General features: G+C 38.7%; 1 protein-coding gene across 1 annotated transcript in view; it reads right to left on the bottom strand.

Moving 5' to 3' along the window:
- Window positions 1-16,182, bottom strand: part of cyp4t8 (cytochrome P450, family 4, subfamily T, polypeptide 8) — a 41,858-nt gene extending 25,676 nt beyond the window's left edge. Inside the window, exons 1-8 of the mRNA XM_079836164.1 lie at window positions 15,899-16,182; window positions 14,926-15,070; window positions 14,789-14,833; window positions 4,321-4,448; window positions 2,453-2,577; window positions 2,222-2,376; window positions 1,483-1,589; window positions 299-489 (exon numbers count right to left, since the gene is read on the bottom strand). Coding sequence (XP_079692290.1) covers window positions 299-489; window positions 1,483-1,589; window positions 2,222-2,376; window positions 2,453-2,577; window positions 4,321-4,448; window positions 14,789-14,833; window positions 14,926-15,070; window positions 15,899-16,084 — 1,082 coding nt within the window. The 5' untranslated portion in view covers window positions 16,085-16,182. The remainder of the gene's footprint in view (window positions 1-298; window positions 490-1,482; window positions 1,590-2,221; window positions 2,377-2,452; window positions 2,578-4,320; window positions 4,449-14,788; window positions 14,834-14,925; window positions 15,071-15,898) is intronic.
- Window positions 16,183-21,346: the final 5,164 nt, after the last annotated feature.

Raw genomic sequence — 21,346 nt, 5'->3', positions numbered from 1 at the left:
TTAGTTTCTGCTGTGGTATAGAAATTGGTATTGGGAATTGTGAAATTGGTGTAGCTGCTTGGTTGGTAGTTAGGTTGCTATTGGGCGTTCCCATTACTGGTTGCCTATTAACGGTTATGAGATTGTAGACAATGAATCAGTTTTCTTGCAAAAGTCCATATTTTTGCCATAATGGAGCAGCCCTATATGTTACTGTGACCTAACTTTCCCACCATACCACTATTAACAAACCAGGATCCTACACTTCCAACAATCAACTGCTTAACACAACGTCACATGAGTCGAGTGATGACAGTACCACTCCAGCGTGTCTTTTCCATCCAGAGCTTGTAAGATCTCTTCCCTGCATTTATCCTGGTGCTCAGGGTTACATGCCAGATTGTAGAAGATCCAAGATATTCCACTGGCTGTAGTATCATGGCCTTCAAACATGAATGTGTCCACTTCAGCCCTGATATCCTCATCTGACAAACCCTGCTGATTCTCGTCCTGAGAACGACACACAAAATCACAATCTGTGACATCAATAATAATACAACCGCACTATGCAATAGGTAACAAAGTATCAGCTATGAAGGGATTTTCAATAAAGGAACACGCCACTTTTTTTGAAAATAGGCTCATTTTCCAACTCCCCTAGACTTAAACAGTTGAGTTTTACCATTTTTGAATCTATTCAGCCGATCTTCGGGTCTGGCGGGAGCACTTTTAGCATAGCTTAGCATAGATCATTGAATCTGATTAGACCGTTAGCATCTCGCTCAAAAAATGACCAAAGAGTTTCTATATTTTTATTTTTTATATTTTATTTAAAAACATGACCCTTTTGTAGTTACATCGTGTACTAAGACTGACGGAAAATGAAAAGTTGTGATTTTCTAGGTCGATATGGCTAGGAACTATACTCTCATTCCTGCGTAATAATCAATTAACTTTGCTGCCGTACCATGAGTGAAGCAGGCGCAATGATATTACGCAGCACCTGAAAATAGGCTAACTTCCGTCAACATAACCAACGTGACAACCTGCTTGTACAGGGATCGTGCTGGAGACTATTTTCAGGCACTGCGTAATATCATTGTGCCGCTGCACCCATGGTACGGCAGCAAAGTAACTTGATTATTACGCAGGAATGAGAGAATAGTTCCAAGCCATATCGGTCTAGAAAATCACAACTTTTCATTTTCCGTCGGTCTTAGTACCGATGTAACTACAGAAGAGTCAAGTTTTAAATAGGACAAATATCGAAACTCTTTGGTCATTTTTTGAGCGAGATGCTAACGGTCTAATCAGATTCAATGATCTTTGCTAAGCTAAGCTAAAAGTGCTACCGCCAGACCTGGAGATCGGCGGAATGCATTCGAAAGCGGTAAAACTCAACTGTTTAACTCCAGGGGAGTTGGAAAATGAGCCTATTTTCTAAAATAGTGTTCCTTTATGTCAAAAATATATGAATTGTGTAGGTGCTTGAGAATATCATACTCGGGCTGACAGAAGAATATCCAAAAAGTCCAAATATCTTTTGTTTTTAACAATGCCCTGTTCCTTCTCCATCTTCAAGACTTCCTTCCTCTTTCTGATAACTTCCGCTAAAAATATTAAGAAATTGAAATGACATTAGAGTTTTGCTTGTTAAATTCCTACACTACCGTTGAAAAATTCAAGGCTGCATTTATTTGATCAAAAATACAGTACAAACAGTAATATTTTTACAATTTAAAATAACTGTTTTCTATGTGAATATATTGTAAAATGTAATTTATTCCTGTGATCAAAGCTGAATTTTCAGCATCATTACTCCAGTCTTCAGTGTCACATGATCCTTCAGAAATCATTCTAATATGATGATTTGCTGCTCAAGAAACATTTCTGATTATAGTTATCAGTGTTGACAACAGTTGTGATGCTTAACATGCTTAACTGTTGCCAAATGAAACTTTCCGGAAAAGTTTGCTCCGGCTGGTAAACGCAAAAAAAAAAAAAAAGTCAAATATTTTTCGTTTTGACATGGTTTCTGATGCGGAAAGCTGATCATCGCAGTCCCCGTGCATATTTTGGCGATCATTTTTTCCACTGCAACTTTGCTGCGTGTCGTCTCATTTTATTACGTCAACACAACAAATAGATGTGACTTATCACAGAACATGCAGGTAAAAAGGTAAAAGGTATGCGGGTAAAAAGGCGTGAGGTGCATGACTGTGGCTTGTCAAAGAAACAACACCTGTATGATTGTGTGCTATGCCGGCTGCCTTTCTGAATTTGTATCCATGTGGACTGAGATGAAATATAGCCTTGCTGTGGTATGGGAAAACTCTGAACCTGAGGTTCACCAGGTGGCAGAGGTCAAACACTGCCTGGATGTACGGGTTGGTTCCACTGCAATGAGATCAGAGAGATTTTACTAAAAAGAAATGGATACGTACAAACGCATGAGGAAAGAGTATTTACTGACCTGTCTGTCTGACAGTTGCTGTTACAGCTGAAGGCACATTTCATGATGCCGTCCAGGGTCATGAGACTTACATGCTTAAACAGCTCAAATGATTCTTCTGATTTGGCATAACATTCCCACTTATCCTAAAAGACAGAAAAATACATTTAAAGTGTATCATACTATGTCACCAGTATCACCCAACATTAAGGAATTACATAACGAATGACTGTTTTCAAACAGGTTTCTCATCCCAGCTAAGAAAAATATGTTCCAAGAACGTCTTGCTAACATTACCATTACGTTATAAAAGCGTTATTTCTGAATGTTTAAAATGTCCAGTTTTTAAATGTTTAAAAACGTTTTTCCTTGATAATGTGAACGTTAGGGGAACATTCCATTTTACCATTTTGAAAACATTGGAATGTTACCTTTTAATGTTATTTGAACTAGTAGTACAAAGTTCTGAGAACATTCCTTGTTAGTTGGGAAACAATTATTTGCTGCTGTTTTTTGAAAACACAGTCTTGCCCCCAAATTACATCATTGGTTGGGCCAATATTACTGCTTCAGGAGAAATGATAGTGCCACTGAGACAGTGTTTAACATTTTTTGGGAAACAATACTAATGACTAACAGTTGTGTACATTACACTTGGATAAGATAAAGGGCCAGATTTACTAAACAGGGCAAATTAGCATTAGAGCAATATCCAAAATATAATAAAAAAGCTGATGGGAGTGACGCAGCCGGATCCTTTTCAAAATTACCAACACAATCTACACTCTCAGAAAAAAGAGTACAGAATTGTACCTTTTAAGGTAAAAGTGGCCGTCACTGGGGTGGTACCCTCAAGGGTACATTTTTGTACCTCTAAGTCAGGGGTAGGCAAGGTCGGTCCAAGAGAGCTGATGTCCTGCAGAGTTTAGCTCCAACCCTACTAAGCCACCACAGTATAAAACTCATGGCTCCCAGCATGCATTGCAGCATTAAATATGTCACCATTGTTGAGATTAATATGCTGATTCTTGATATCTGTGTGCGTCTAAACTTTTTTCCCCTTAGAATGTATTTAAAAATCTGAATTCAGAATCTCTGATATGTGGCAAGAGAGTATTGTTAGTGAATATTACTTATGAATATTTTTAATTACATAATTCTTCATGACAGTTTTTGTTTATGCTTTCTTTTGATTTGAACAGATTATGTGTTTTATTAACACTGTAACAAAAACCACAAAGTCACATAAAAAGCCAAGAGTCAAAATGCCCAACTAAGGGAAACACTGATCACCATAATGGCGACCAAACATTGTCAATAAAACATCAACATCTAAACCTCTGTTAATTCTCAATAAGAGCTTCTATAGATGTCTTTAAGGGTTGGAGTCAAACTCTGCAGGACAGTGACTCACTAGGACCAAACTTGCCTACCCCAGCTCTAAGTAGAGGAAAATAATGGTATAATTGTACCCTAAGGACCAATTGTGTACATTTAAAGGTACAGTTATACGTTTTGTTCCCCAAGGAACAAAATTGTACCTCCACTGTTCCTTTTTTCTGAGAGTGTAGTAAGAGCAGCACAAATTAGCGTCTGGTTTAAGACATGCTTTTTTTGGGTGGTAAATAATGGCGCAAGTAAATACCAGTAAATTGACGAGCGCAAACCTTAGTAAATCACCTTGATACTAAATACTCTACTCCTATAAATGTTGCGTCTGAAAGAGAAACTCCTACAAATGCATATGCAATAAGGTCAGCCGCAAAAACAACTCAGTCCACGCTTTTTCAGTGCTAATTTATCACTGTGTGTCTTCAGTAAATCCTGACAGTAGTTTTGTTCAAATTGTTTAACATAGAAAAATACACACTCAAGTGCCTTAAACGTACAAGCATGACTTTGGTTGAATCAGAAATAAGTTTCACATAAGGCTTCAAAACATCATAATGGAAACCCGGAGTGAGGAGTCGTCTATGCCGAAACCATTTCTGTCCAGCAGACACAAGCAAGCCTTCGCCTGAGGAGACAGTGAAGAGTTAGGGGTAGTGATAACAGTGTTTCTTTAACTACAGCCACTTTTGTCCCATGGCTAGAATTTTATTAAAACTACTTTTCAAATGCTGTTTATGTATAGATTTCATTGTTTCTTAGGCGTTTATTTTAAACATAAAAACTTAAAAAAGCATATACACTGTTGTTATTACTGCATACTGTTTTATAATATGGGCCATTCTACAGAATTGGTTCAAAGTCTGAGTTGGAAACATCTTTTTTTATGTATGCAAATTGTATAATATCCAAGGTACACATTTCAAGTAATTGTGCAGTGATTTTGTGTAATGAGCCAGAGAAAGCATGCGGAGTAAACAATACACAGCTGGGGAGACTAATCAAGGGAGAACCAATGGACAATTGGTTTTACAAAACATGGCACAAGAAACAGGAAACACTTCAACATAAAAGTCCAGAAATCCATGGAATATGTAACAATCCTCATATTGTATTTTCTAAAAGTTTTGTAATATTATTCCGCAGGAGTGCGTCTAATTCTCCTTCGCCAGGGCGAGCGATTTCTTGAGGACCACACCCTTGAATTTTTTTGACTTGGCTTTTCATACCCATTTCCCGGACAAAACCCTCATAACATTTTATCGTTCTGAACTCAATGAACCCCTCAGAACTCACCTTCCTGTGTTGGTCCTCAAAAGACATTTTGTGAGTTTGTGGAACAAGCGCTTCAGCTGAGCAGATCACCCTTCATGGTGGGGCTGTCATGGCCGCCACTCCAGAGTCTCGTTCCGTCATGTCCCCCACGCCTGAGTCTTCAGCCAAGATGGCCGCCACATCTGAGTCCCCAACCCCAAAATTTTCTTGAGTATACAGCGCTGACCATTGTGGCCACAGCTATCTTGTGTGTGTGGGCAACACACACATCGGTTCCAGGCCCTGACCAGAGTCCAGTGATGGCTCCAGCCCCGCCCTGGATGCCTGCTCCACCATGGTCATATGCCCAGCTTGCTCCTCCCCGATTGCCTGCTCTGTCCCCTGGCCCTCTTCCTCTCCACGGACCTGGCCCACCATCCCTCCCCATGGTCTGTCAAGTGTTGGTTGGACTTTTATGCTACTTCCTGTCCTGTGTGCCATGTTGTAGCCCTAAGCTTGTTACCCCTAGTATATATATATAGCACCTGTGTTTCTCTTGTGCTTGGTCAGTCGCTGTTTGGAGTTTCTTGTGATTGGATGTTCCAGTGTTTTCCCTCTCTTGGACTTGTTTCAGTTTGTTTATTAAATGTACTCTTTGACACTTAGATCCTCGCCCTTGCCTGCTCTCTCCTAACATTACAAAAACATTAAGGATTTGCATAACTATAAAAAAAATGTTGTTTATTTCCCCCAAATAAACGATTGTGTTCCCTTTTGTCACTACAGAAACAGTCACAGCCGAAACATGTGGTGAAGCACAGTTCTGAACAATTGTACACTCATAACTAAATTTGATGGAATAACACCCCAAAATTTGCTTAATTGCAGAAAAATGGTGTTTGATAGTGACGTTCCTTAAAGTTACACACAGATTTTCAGACTTTTGAACATCTCAGATACTATGAAAGAGAGGCTATGAGAGAGAGGGGACAGGAATATTTAAAAAATGTAAAAATGAAAAATGTAGTGTTGTAGTTCAAATCAGTCTCAGCCAATGGACTAAAACATGCACTGTTTCAGTAGTGACATGAAAATGCGGGACACAGATTATTTTACATTAAGTTTCATGATTTATAAAGAAAATATAAAATATATATTTTTATACTTTTTTTTTTTTTAAGATATCAGGGCTCCAGACTAACTTTTTTCACTAGGAGCACAGTGGCCCCCAACTGAAAATATTTAGGGGCGCACACCGTAAATCAACATGCTAACCAAATCTACTAATTTCCACTGTATTATTAATAATAATGAGGAATCTTTAAGGTTTTAACTGTATTACTACTCTTACCCATACTGCTTATCGATCCGGTACTTTAACGGTATTCTTATCGGTTCTATTTATTATACTGTATTTTTTTTTTTTTATGAAAAAAAAAACATAATTAAGAACATAATTAACATGGCTTTATAATCGGAAAAGTAAAATATCTATAGCAAAAGAAACAGCAATGTTTGAAGTTTGAACACAAATATAAAACACCACATTGTAAATGGACCAGTGTGCAGGCATTCAGAAGGTCTGCTAACATTAATATGACTTAGAAAGAACAAACCTACAAAGAAATCTAATAAAGTAATGAAATGTAAAATAACACTGCATAGTTTTCACTGTATAAATCGATAGATGAATGCTTATAAAAGCTAAAGTTATTAATTCAAGAGGTGAATATTTTCTATTTGCCTTTTGTTTTGTTTTAAATTAATGGCTCAGTCGTCTGCAGGTTTATTAGACGCTGCCCCTTTAAGACGAAAGCAGAACTAATAATATCATATTCTCCTATTTCTCCAAACTATTTACGCCCCTTTAAGATATAAACTGTTAAAGTAACTACTCTCCAATCCGGTAATTTTGTTGTTTATTTGATGGTTTAGACGCGCACACGAAGCCTAAAATATAAAGTGCAAGTCGGTCCATTTCGCAGCACACACTAGCCGCCTTGAAGTTGGAAACAGCGTCTCTCGCACGGATTATTGTGCTTTTAATAGCTCTTTATTATCAAACACATCCCGCAGTTTAGCAACAGTAGAGACTGCAGTTTACAACAATCACTGATTCTGACGTTAAGTTTAGGTTTAGGGAGAAATGACAGCGCAGCTGTGAAGGGAAGGAAGAGCTCGACGGAACACGGCTAGGAATAGTTTTACCTCATATCATCAATAGTTTTACCTCATATCATCAATAGTTTTACCTCATATCATCTTTTTATAATTCTTGGAAGCCGAAATCGAAAATAAAATTAGATTATTATCACAGCACATCCCTAAAGTTTAAGCAGACTAAACTTGTGTGTAGTTCTCTTGGCCAAGTTGGCCATCGTCACTCTTTAAGCTGACTGTGGTGTTGTGTTCGCTGTAGCTCGCTCGCTTTCTCTCTCTTCTGGATTGCGAATAGCAAAAATGTATCACGGACAAATGGTTTAATATTATCTCATATAGAAACGCCTGGCAAAGATCGAATTTGCCAGATATAACGTCTATCAATTATAAATAGTAAGTGTATTTTCTTAATTTCTCCAGTATGACAGCAGGCAAATTTACTGCTCGCACATGTGCAACTGGATGTAAAATTCACAAAACTCACGCAAAATGCAACCATTTGGTCACAGTCTGGAGCCCTGCAGACACATCGCTAAATACAGCTATACAGCATAGTTAAAAACATAACTATAATAACTTCTGAATAATATCTTCTTTTTTAATTTTGGCACAATTTTTTCTCTAAATAATGTTGATATGGCAACTACTAAATACACTAAGTTTCGTCATCCTGGCATGTGTGGAAAGTGTTAAACCATGTGTGTCACAACTAACCCCGCATTAGGATGTGCCCCGCTCTCCCCTACCCTATTTAAGGGTATAGGGGGTGATTTCAGACTCAGCCTATAAACCCTGTGTATAGATCGATTATATAAGCCCTGTGTATAGATCGATTATATAAGCCCTGTGTATAGATCGATTATATAAGCCCTGTGTATAGATCGATTATATAAGCCCTGTGTATAGATCGATTATATAAGCCCTGTGTATAGATCGATTATATAAGCCCTGTGTATAGATCGATTATATAAGCCCTGTGTATAGATCGATTATATAAGCCCTGTGTATAGATCGATTATATAAGCCCTGTGTATAGATCGATTATATAAGCCCTGTGTATAGATCGATTATATAAGCCCTGTGTATAGATCGATTATATAAGCCCTGTGTATAGATCGATTATATAAGCCCTGTGTATAGATCGATTATATAAGCCCTGTGTATAGATCGATTATATAAGCCCTGTGTATAGATCGATTATATAAGCCCTGTGTATCGATTATATAAGCCCTGTGTATCGATCGATTATATAAGCCCTGTGTATAGATCGATTATATAAGCCCTGTGTATAGATCGATTATATAAGCCCTGTGTATCGATTATATAAGCCCTGTGTATCGATCGATTATATAAGCCCTGTGTATAGATCGATTATATAAGCCCTGTGTGTATAGAGGGTTTGCATTGACGTCCTTTCCTGCTGGAACACACACCCTCAGCCGGACTGAGTGGCAAAAGAGCTGCTGCATGAATGGAGTTAATAGGGGAGACTATATATATCGTCATACCGTCCAGCTCTCAAACTTGTATAATTTTTGTCAGTGCTTGTTAAAAAACATCAATTTAACTGATGAGTTGTCAATACAATATATATGGTATGGGTTTAAGCCAAAATTCAACATATTGGTACAAAATGATAACTGCAAATCCACGCTTCGCTGCTTTCGTGTGTAAGCCAATGCTGCCACTCAGTCTCACCGTCCGGCCAATGGTGATGTCACGTGCATATCCTCTATTTACTCATTACATTTAAAGTGTTTTTTTATCACTTATAAGACTTTTTACTTCTTATCAATTATAAGAAATGAACCAGTCAAAAGTTCTTTAGGGGCTCCGTAGAGCACTAGTAATCCAGATTTGGTGTGTATCTGGATCAGGGTGATCCAATTCAATTTTGCTTTGAAAAACCCGCACAAAAGTAAGATGGATTACCTGATCCTGTCTAGCAAAACATGGGATTTCCAAATCCAGATCATTCTGACCCAGATTAAATGTTTTGAACAACTGGCCTGAGATTCTGTTAGGATAAGAGACCGCAGCACTGACCACAGACCCAGAGGACACATTAAACCCCTCAAACCAAGACTGAGATTGATATGATATGCTGTTCTAGTCAGGTGATATTAGAAATTATACAGTTCATATTTAACTTATCATATGAAATATTACAAATGAGCCATGGATCTTTCAAGGTGTTAGTTTGCATAGTTTTTTTTATTTGCTCAAAGAAATGAGCAGGAGTTTAAAGATGAAGAGAGCAGTAGTTGCTTCAGCATCTCCCTCACTCTTTTTCTCATCACTCCTTCTCCTTTTTCTTGGCCTGTCTCCAGGTGAGCAGAACTGCCCATCTTCTTTTGCACCCTTCTTGGACAGGAGAGGTATGGCCTTGTTCGGCCCCGGAGTCTCCCATTTCTCTGGGATCCTCTTCCTCAAATCTCTGGATCTCCTCTACTTCACTCCTCCACCCTTCCTCCTGCGCCTCGCTGACCTCCTCCAACCAAGCAACTTTCATTTTTGCTTTCTCGGTTTTCTGTTCAGCCTCCGGCGTTTGGGAGCGTTCCGGCTTGAGTAAGTCGGCGGCCCGGTAGGTCTTCCCGGTGAACTCCACGTACTCCGTCTCCTCATCCTCTATGTCCACCAGGAAGAGCCGCGGAGGCTCAAACGGGGAAGAGGAGAACGGCTGAGGCTTCCGGCTGAGAGGACGTCGCAGAGCAACGACTTCATGGGTTGCAGGAGGAGACACTCGGGATGGGCGGAGGGAAAACAGCTCATCAGGAGCTGGAGTGGGACGTGGAGGAACCACCAACAGTCTGGGAGGATCCGCATGAAGACGGGATACCTCAACCTCAGATGGTTTCTGGAGACGCACGGGTGGTTTGGTCACTGGAGGCAGGGGGTTGAAGCGAGAGGCTGGTAGAGCGAGGCGTCCGGAGACACTGGGAAGCACTGGGAGCTTTCCCACTATGGGCTTCAAGACTGAAGATCCGACTGGAGCATGCAGAGGTTTGACCTCCACAAGAAGTGGCGCTGGCTCTGTGATCTGTGATCTTTCTCCATGCTCACTTCCTCCCTCCAGCAACTTTCCTAGACTCTGCATCTTTCTTTTCCTCTTATGCACACGTCCATTCTTCTTCTTCTTTATCTGTTGAAGACGGAGTGTCTCTCTCTCCTCTTTAAGACTGCCTCCCTTACTGATCTTCAGCTCTTGTTCCTCCTCTCTCTCTCCGTGCTGGCCCCTCTCAGGAACCTTGCGGTGTCTCTTCCTGTCATTGGCTGAGAGGTCGAAGGCCTTCATTGATGGAGAATCTGGAAGTTTCTCCAAGTCTTGCGCTGCACACCGAGGTGTCACCCTTCTGTGCAAGAAGTGAGCAAAACGCTCACACAGTTGCCCAAACACACTGACAATCAGCGCCATTATGAGCATCGAATTCAATATTCGTCACAAATATCTGCAGAAAGTCACGAAAGTATCTTTGGATCTGTTCACTCCTAACACACAAACAGCAGAGCCGAGTCAGAACTGCAGTTTAGACAGAGCGAAATCTCCACGATGATGTCACCACGAAGAGAGAACTCTGCTGTAGGTTAGCAACAGTAAACAAACACACACTTACATTTTTGAGTTTGAAAACAAATGTCGCTAAATACAGCTATACAGCATAGTTAAAAACATAACTATAATAATTTCTGAATAATATCTTCCAAATTCCAAAGATTTTTGTAATTTTGGCACAATTTTTTCTCTAAATTACGGTGGCCCAGTAGTGCACAACACAACGAAATATAAAACACACAAACACACACTCACATTTTTGAGTTTGACAACAAACCAGGGCTCCAGACTAACTTTTTACACTAGGAGCACAGTGGCCCCCAACTGAAAATTTTAGGGGCACAACCAGAATATTTAGGGGCGCACACCGTAAATCAACATGCTAACCAAATCTACTAATTTCCACTGTATTACTAATAGGGATGGGTATCGTTAAGGTTTTAACTGTATTACTACTCTTACAGATACTGCTTATCGATCCGGTACTTTAACGGTATTCTTATCGGTTCTTTTTATTATATTGTATTTTTTTTTTTTATGAAAAAAAAAAACATAATTAAGAACATAATTAACATGGCTTTCTAATTGGAAAAGTTAAATATCTATAGCAAAAGAAACAGCAATGTTTGAACACAATTATAAAACATCTATTTGTAAATGGACCAGTGTGCAGGCATTCGGAAGGTCTGCTAACATTAATATGACTTAGAAAGAACAAACCTACAAAGAAATCTAATAAAGTAATGACATCTAAAATAACACTGCATAGTTTTCACTGTACAAATCGATAGATTAATGCTTATAAAAGCTAAAGTTATTAATTCAATAGATGTGAATATTTTCTATTTGCCTTTTGTTTTTTTTGTAATTAATGGCTCAGTCGTCTGCAGGTTTATTAGACGCTGCCCCGAATGCAGAACTAATAATATCATATTCTCCTATTTCTCCAAACTATTTACGCCCCTTTAAGATATAAACTGTTAAATTAACTACTCTCCAATCCGGTCATTTTGTTGTTTATTTGATGGTTTAGACGCGCACACGAAGCCTAAAATATAAAGTGCAAGTCGGTCCATTTCGCAGCACACACTAGCCGCCTTGAAGTTGGAAACAGCGTCTCTTGCGCGGATTATTGTGCTTTTAATAGCTCTTTATTATCAAACACATCCCGCAGTTTAGCAACAGTAGAGACTGCAGTTTACAACAATCACTGATTCTGACGTTAAGTTTAGGTTTAGGGAGAAATGACGGCGCAAGGCTGTGAAGGGAAGGAAGAGCTCGACGGAACACGGCTAGGAATAGTTTTACCTCATATCATCAATAGTTTGACCTCATATCATCTTTTTATAATTCTTGGAAGCCGAAATCGAAAATAAAATTAGATTATTATCACAGCACATCCCTAAAGTTTAAGCAGACTAAACTTGTGTGTAGTTCTCTTGGCCATCGTCACTCATTAAAGTCGGCATGAAACGGAAGTTGAGATCGTCTTTTTCTCCTTATTGTGACGTATATCCGAGTGAAACGGCTTCTGAAATTAGAAAAAATGTAGGGCGAGGCTTGATTTCGTCCTTCGTGAATTGATTGGATCGTTGGAAGTTGGGCGTTGCAAACAAAATGGAGGCAGATTTGAAGTTTGCACTCAGTTGTAGAGAAAAACTCGATCTATCTCTTAAATAAATGAATTTTCTCTCTAAATCTTTTCTACATAATGTTACTGAGCATATTTCCTCACTTTTCGCTGGTTTATGCTACAGATTTTACTTATTTTGAGCCTTTTATGGCTTTATTTCTGTAAAGCTTTTTTCTCAGCTCTCCCTTATAAGGGGGGCGCGCCGTAAACGCGCTCACACGCTGCATTCCTCAGTGCGAGTCGTCACGATAAGCTGTTCGTCCGACTATATTGAGTAATTTTTACATTAAAAAAAGCTTTTATTTCTCATATATTTCTCTCTTTTTGCATCAAGTCCTTCTTGAAGAAGGTATTGTGTATACTGACAAAATTGCACCTAACCACGATCAGTGACATGTTTCTGAGAGGAGGTGCAGAAACGAGACGGGGCGATAACCCCGCCCTCGCGCCATAGCACATGACCTGGAGAGAAGAGAGGTCGTTTCGATGGGGGAGGGAAAGTTAAAGGTCCTGTTCTTCGTGATCCCATTTTTCAAACTTTAGTTAGTGTGTAATGTTGCTGTTAGAGCATTTATAATACCTGTAAAATTATAAAGCTCAAAGTTCAATGCCAAGCGAGATATTTTATTTAACAGAAGTTCCCTTTCAAAGCCTACAGTGAACGGCTGGTTAGGACTACATCCTGGTATTTCCTGCTTTAATTACGTCAGTAGAGGAGTATGTCGACTAACCTCCGCCCACAAGAACGTGTGAAAAAGGGGGCGTGGTCTTGTTGCTCCCGCGTGGAGAATAGGAAGTGTTGCGTTCGGTTGCGTTCGTATAGTTTGTTTGTTGCCATGTCGTCGAGACGCTGTTATTTTCATCCCGGAGTCAAGTCACCTTTGTTTGGCTTTCCCAGGGACGCTGTACTTAGAGATCATTGAGCGCATGCATCCTGTTATGGTGAGAGGCGTGACCTTTCCGGTAAGGTGCGCTCTGCGTGCGCTAAGCTGCTGTCGAATCACAACACGGGAACCGCTGGCACAATCAGAACTCGTTACGTATTTCTGAAGGAGGGACTTCATAGAACAGGGAAATCTTTCAAGCCGTTTTGAGGACAGTGAAAACAGCAGTATACAGATAAGTAAATTGTGTGAAAAATACTGTGTTTTTTTACACGCAAAACATGAACACATGTTATATTGCACACTGTAAACACAATCAAAGCTTCAAAAAAACACGAAAAACGGGACCTTTAACATATTTGATTAAAGATTATAAGGGTAAATGAATTTTTTAAAAATAATGAAGTGCACAGATAAATCAGTTATAGTAAACACTACAATATATTAATATAAAAATACGAATTGTAAAATTTGATTTCATGCCGCCTTTAAGCTGACTGTGGTGTTGTGTTCGCTGTAGCTCGCTCGCTTTCTCTCTCTTCTGGATTGCGAATAGCAAAAATGTATCACGGACAAATGGTTTAATATTATCTCATATAGAAACGGCTGGCAAAGATCGAATTTGCCAGATATAACGTCTATCAATTATAAATAGTAAGTGTATTTTTTTAATTTCTCAAGTATGACAGCAGGCAAATTTACTGGTCGCACATGTGCAACTGGATTTAAAATTCAGTCGCACACTCTAAAATTTTTGTCGCAAAATGCAACCATTTGGTCACAGTCTGGAGCCCTGGATATTTTTAAAAACAACAATGGAAAAAAAAAAGCTAAAATTATTTCAACATTTAAGTTGAAATTTAGGGGTTAGGGTTCGGAACAGCCACCTCCAAATTGAAAGTAACTAATAAATTATGATTTTATAAATATTAAGCTTACAGATATTCTGTATATGTTTTTATACGAATGTTAACCTTATTGTGGGATTCAATAGATAATAGAAGGATCTTAGTTAACATCTAAGATTTGAATGCTTAAATGCTTTTTAAATGTGTTTTTTGATTGTGGGTTTGCACCAATTCTTTAGAATGGCCCATATACTACAATACACCAACAAGCAAATAGTAGTCCTATCTGACACTATTTGCACTCAGTATAAACAGCATCTCACAACTATTAACACAAATACTGCTATTTTCACTAATAAAATGTCATTTCTGCCACAGAATGAATGATGACTTGTGATGCTTGACATTACATTTGTTTATGACAAAACCAATAAAAACTGAATTCTCCCATGGTGTCCATGTAAAGAGTAAAGACTGTTGGATATTGTTAGTCGATAAAGATAACTAGTGAGGGTGTGAAATGTGTGTTTTAAGGGAGTTTCTAAAAATCCAAAGGTGCCCATAATTGAAGAAACGGCAAATAATAAACCATGAAACAGTGGTGAGATCTGTGTGTGATCTTTTGTGCAAACATACCTAACCAAGGGATGAAAAACTTATATGCATAGTCATCTTTGGGTTCTGTCAATAAAGCAAAACAATGTTTATGGTTATTAATGTTTAAGAAAGAATTAGTGTACAAAATAATTATGAAATGTCAAAAAGATAAGCACCTGTTGTGTTGAGAATGGTCTTCACATATGAAGGGTGGTGGATATTCAAAATGGACAATGACGGGCCAAACCACAGTGGAAAAGCAAATGGATACTGTTCACTCCACTTGATAATCTTTTCCAAATCGTGCCCATCCTGGCGAAACTATAAATATACAAAAATAATTGTGCAACTGTTACTCAATCAACATTACTCAAGTGATTAATTCCACGTGAATTCGTTCAATTCCTGCTGAAGAATGTGAGTGCAATGCAAGGCTCTTCTGTTTATTGCCTTACAATATAACAATGTAATTGTTTAGATGCAGTGAATGGACAATGAGGTTACTGCCCTCAGAGATAAGGAGGATTTTTTTATTCATACATTTTGTAGTATTAATGAATTGCCAACAAAAACACGTGATAACTTGAAACCTAACATTTACGTTTTTTAATCCAATTAAATAATAATGATATATAAAATATGATGATTTTTGAATTTTTAGGAGAATAAAACTCACAAAAGTTATTCAACAGATGTTTGAAACCAACATAAAAAAACACTTCTGGTAAAAAACCATGACTGGACTTCAAGTTTAGTTTATACAGGCCTAACGTTACCCAGCTAATGTAACGTAACTCTGAACGTTTTCATAACTTTGGCTTGCATTCGTAACAGAATGTTCGTTCAAAGTTATCTGGTCTTCAATAATGTCCTCAACACGTTAGCAACTAATTTTTAGTTGGACAATCTTTTTTTTGTTTTGTTACTCAGAGAATTCAGAGAACATTCATTAGTTCTCATGCTTGCAAAAATGATCGAATGCAATCCCTTAACGTTCGTATAACCGAGTAAAAGTTTTTAAAACATTGATTGAATAAACTTTATGTAAAAACGTTTTTAAAATGACGTTTTTTTTTAATGTACAGAGAACAAAGTTTTATATCTGTGTAGTTGCTGCGATATAGTTATTCATTCATAGCTGTAGTTTACCTCCTTAACGTGTCCGAAGAGCCAGTGTGCAGGTGGTCCTGGAAAAGGCTCCATATTTCGCATCCCCCTCCTCTTCATAATCAGTAATTTAACCACTAACACCAAACACACGAGCAATGCGAGTGGAAAGGCATGATTTACGGAGAGCGCTCCCAAATTCAATGGGAAAATCCCGTAAAGCTGCATGGCATGAGCTGAGCTGTCAGTCTGGCTTGGGCTCTGTTGTCATTATCTTCATGTGGAAAAGAGGAAGTGATAAGGAGAGAGAGGGACGGACTTCTGCTGTGTGCTGGACATATCAATCGACCTTTTATACAGCAAATAAAGAATGTCATCAGGTTTCATGATAGCTACTTGTTGTTTATTGTTGTAAAATTATTATGTTGGCTACTAGACCAACTAATATATTTTGAGGAGCAGGTCAAGAAAATTAAAAAAAATTAATAAAAAAATATCACCCTCAAATTTTGAACACATCCTGTTTAGATTTTCTCACAGTTTTAGAGTAGAGAGTAGGCTATTTTTGTGCATTTGTCATAATAATACAATTAAACTTATATGGCAGATTATTGCTGAAGTGAAAGCAATTCAAAATGAAATATGAAAGTATGCAAAAGTTATGGAAGTTTAAATTTACTGTAAATAAAAAATACTGTACTAAATATTTTTTTATTTTATATAAAATATATATTTTACAAAAATGTTTTAATCTAAAATTACTATAAAATCAAACCAAGATGTGTTCCAAATTTGAAGTTGATTTCACAAAAATTTAAGTTCCCATGAGATTTTGTTTGGCGCTGTACCAAAAATAGACACCGGGTGTCATTGAAATTCCATTGATTGTTTTTTTTAAAGCATTTTCCTGTAAATTTCTGTCCAAATGTCACTTCCATCACAAAACGGTCAATATACATGGAACCTTGAGACTCGGACCTTTCAAACGATATGTGTTTTGTCAAGATTAGAAAAGATTTTGACTATAAAGTAGTTAACATAAATGTTGTAATATGAAACATGACACCGTCCACTAGGGGAGGAGCCCGCTAGAAGAATTTAAAGTTCCATTTCCATGGTAATGCAACATCCAATTTCAAAACGGGTTTCACAGGATGAATTTAGAGTTCGTAAGCTTTCGAATGATACCTAATTTATGACAATTACTAAAATATGATACAAAAAGGCGATCAAAAAAAGAGTGCCAGCGTGTCCCGCCAGCGTTAAGAGGTTTAGTAGCTTTTATAAAAGTGCCTTAGAAAAAAACATTACTGGTGTACATCTTGAGACAAAATAATGGCATTACAATGTCAGTACAACTAATATATTTTGAGGAGCAGGTCAAGAAAATGAAAAAAATAGCGCATTTGAAACGAATAGGAAGCGAATTTAGTGGAAACTTTTGGTACTGCGCCCAAAGAAAATCTAACTGAAAGCTATTTTTTTGAGATATCAACCTCAAATTTTGAACACAGCTTGTTTAGATTTTCACACAGTTTAAGTTCTATCCAATGTTTTTGTCATGTGTGGTGCTTTGGTTTAGCATTACTTAATCTTATTTAAACGCAATCATGTTTAAAATCTGTTATTCTGGATGTTAACTTGAACGAATATTTTGTATATGTGTACATTTTTCACAAGCTGTGAGATAAAATCCGCGGGAGTGGACACAAACATAGGGCGAGCGGACCTGGTCATACATTCAGTTTGAGCGGGCGGATGCGGGTTTAAGAAAACGTGCCTCCAAATCCACAGTACTTATCTTACTGGATTTAACCCTGTATCAGTCTCTTCTTGCTTCTTTCTCTGCTAATGTCTCCACTGCTAAAACTACATACTACCACAACAAAATCAACAACTGCTCCAACTCTCGTGCACTTTTCAAAACATTCTCTTCGCTCCTTTGTCCCCCCCCCCCCTCCTTCGTCAACTCTTACAGCTGATGACTTTGCATCATTTTTCACAAACAAAACCTCCTCCATCAGCAGCCAATTCTCCACACCACAAACCGACACACACATCTCAACGACCATCACACACACGCTCCCCTCCTTCTCTCTGCTCTCCGAAGCAGATGTCTCCAAACTCATCTTTTCCAGTCATCCCACTACATGTCCGCTTGATCCTATCCCCACTCACCTCCTTCAGGCCATTTCCTCTTCTGTTACTCCTGCACTCACTCACATTGTCAACACCTCTCTTCACACCGGGACTTTCCCCACAGCATTTAAGCTGGCTCGGGTAACCCCACTGCTTAAGAAACCCTCTCTAAACCCAGCACTTTTAGAAAACTACAGACCGGTATCCCTTCTACCTTTCATTGCAAAGACACTTGAGAGGGCTGTGTCTAATCAGCTCTCTACGTTTCTTGAACAGAACAATCTCCTGGACATCAACCAATCCGGTTTCAAAAGCGGCCACTCAACTGAGACTGCCCTGCTCTCAGTTACGGAGGCACTGAGACAGGCAAGAGCAGCCTCCAAATCCACAGTACTTATCTTACTGGATTTGTCTGCTGCTTTTGACACAGTTAATCACCAGATCCTCCTGTCAACTCTCATGAAGATTGGCATCTCAGGAACCGCTCTCCAGTGGTTCAAGTCTTACCTCTCAGGTAGGTCCTTCAGGGTGTCATGGAGTGGTGAAGTGTCTAAGTCACATCATCTAGCCACTGGCGTTCCCCAGGGCTCAGTGCTTGGACCACTTCTCTTCTCCATCTACATGTCATCATTGGGATCGGTCATTCAGAAGCATGGCTTTTCCTATCACTGCTATGCCGACGACACTCAACTCTACTTCCCATTTCAACCAGATGATCCATCGGTTGGTGTTCGTTTCGCTGCCTGCCTGACAGACATTTCAGCATGGATGAAGGAACATCACCTGCAACTCAACCTTGCAAAGACAGAACTGCTTGTGGTCTCAGCCAAACCAGCACTGCATCACCCATTCAGCTAGGATCATCAACCATAACTCCATCCAGGACAGCCAGGAACCTTGGGGTTGTGATTGATGATCAGCTAAAATTCACTGACCACATTACTGCAACAACCCGGTCCTGCAGATTTGCACTATTCAACATTAGGAAGATTAGACCCTTCCTATCAGATCATGCCACACAACTACTGGTCCAAGTTCTTGTTCTCTCCAGACTGGACTACTGCAATGCTCTTCTAGCGGGCCTTCCGGCATGCACTATCAAACCCTTGCAACTGATCCAGAATGCAGCGGCGAGGTTGGTCTTTGGTGAGCCGAAGAGAGCACACGTCACGCCTCTCCTCATCAGTCTGCACTGGCTACCAATAGCCGCTCGCATTAAATTCAAGGCACTGGTGCTCGCCTTCAAAACATCCACTGGCTCTGCACCAACATACCTAAACTCACTCGTTCAGACTTACACACCCTTCAGGAACTTGCGTTCTGCCAGTGAACGACGCCTCGTGGTGCCATACCAGAGAGGCATGAAATCGCTGTCATGGACCTTTTCCTGGACCGCCCCCACCTGGTGGAATGACCTGCCTATCTCAATTCGTGCGGCCGAGTCTGTAGCCATTTTCAAAAAACGTCTAAAGACATATCTTTTCCAGCAACACCTGACCGATCGAGAATAGCACTTATCATTCTATTCATTGTCTGTCTGTCTAATTTATTTATAAAAAAATAAATTAAAAAAACGGTTCTGTGCTAGATTAACTGAGAATTGTTACAGCACTTGCATATTGTTGATATTGTTGCCCTTAGACTGCTCTAGCTGCTTCTATTTCCCTCATTTGTAAGTCGCTTTGGATAAAAGTGTCTGCTAAATGACTAAATGTAAATGTGCAGGGCTCTACAGTGCAGTTGTTCCTAGTTCTACGGCAGAACGACTCGTGCGCATCGTGGTGCTCACGTGAACAGCATCGGCCAATGTTAAGCTTGCGCTCTGGAAGCACTGCACTGTTCACACTGCGCCAACAGAGTCACATGGACTATTTTAACGATGTCTTTACCGCCTTTCTGGACCATGAAAGTGTTAATTAAATTGCTGTCTATGGAGGGGTCAGAGAGCTCTTGGATTTCATCAAAAATATCTTCAACTGTGTTCTGAAGATGAACGAAGGTCTTATGGATTTGGAACAACATGAGGGAGAGGAATTAATGACAGAATAATCATTTTTGGGTGAACTAACCCTTTAATCCTAGTCTGTGAAACCGGGGGTATAACTTTTTTTCACTTCAGCAATAATCTGCAAAGTGTTGTCTTTAAAAAGAAACCAAGTCTGTTATGTGCCAAAGCATTCAAGATTTCATTTTTCATTTTCAGGTCTATGTTCAAAAAGTGAACAGGTAATACATGGATCATTACCATCCCATAAATATAATTTCCCCTAAAATTGCAAACTATTAAACAAAAAACATTATAAAACTAAAATATAGGTCATTAATTTCATTGAAATAAAAATGATAAAAAATTGGAAATTTTTGACCGCCACGCAAGCAGCACCAGAGGGTTTAGCCATTAATTATTATATAACGCTTCTCAGATCAGTACTTCTTTCAAATATGATATAATCAAATTTATAGATATTTTTATCTGGGTGTCACACATTGTACAATGTTATGACGTTTGTTAATGCTATCGATTAAAGTGTTATCAGAATGAATTGGCAGGTGTTTTTACACACTATAGTTGGTTCATTCCCAGTGGACAGAAGATAAAGATCAAGAGCTTAACAGCGGTGCAAAGAGTAATATGATATTAAACATTTCGGCTTATAAAAAAAGCCACCAGCAGTGTGGGGTGTGGTTTCAGTTGGTTCAAAATTTGTCTGTAATATATTAAACACCCGATAAATTATCACTTATGCGTGTAAACAATTGTGTACAGGTTTTATATACAAATATGCGTGTACACACCTGAACATCTCATTTTGTGGTCTATACACAAAGGTTTTAAACGACGCTTGAATGTGCATTGTAGTGTAATTAAAATGTTACAAGTATATTTAAAAATAAAAAATACATTTTACTTGCAGATAATATAATATTAATTAATTAAAAAGCCACTTAAGAGAATTTAAAGAGAGTTAATGACTATGGCCTGGTTTCACAAACAGGGTTTACATTAAGCCAGGATTAAGCCTTAGTTCAATTAGGGCATTTAAGTAGCTTTTATAAATGTGCTTTAGAAAGAAAAAAAAACATTACTGGTGTGCATATTGAGTCAAAACAATGGCACTGACATATTTTAAGATATTTCAGTGCAAGTTGAGTTTCCAGGTAAAAGAGCTCAAACATGCATTTTAGTCTGGGACTAACTTAAGCCTTGTCTGTGACACCAGGGGTATGTTTCTTAACACACTTACGTTAAGGTTGGGGCACCTTCATTTTTTCTCCTGACCATAATGACACAAAATCTCATCTCAGCACTTGATGTTGATATTCAGATTAAGAAAATAGCATAGCCTATTT

The sequence above is a fragment of the Gobio gobio genome, assembly GCF_949357685.1.
Source record: "Gobio gobio genome assembly, chromosome: 15".
In the NCBI taxonomy this organism is placed as follows: Eukaryota; Metazoa; Chordata; class Actinopteri; order Cypriniformes; family Gobionidae; genus Gobio; species Gobio gobio.
Note: the sequence above shows the minus strand (reverse complement) of the source record. Positions and strands in the feature narration are given on the sequence as shown.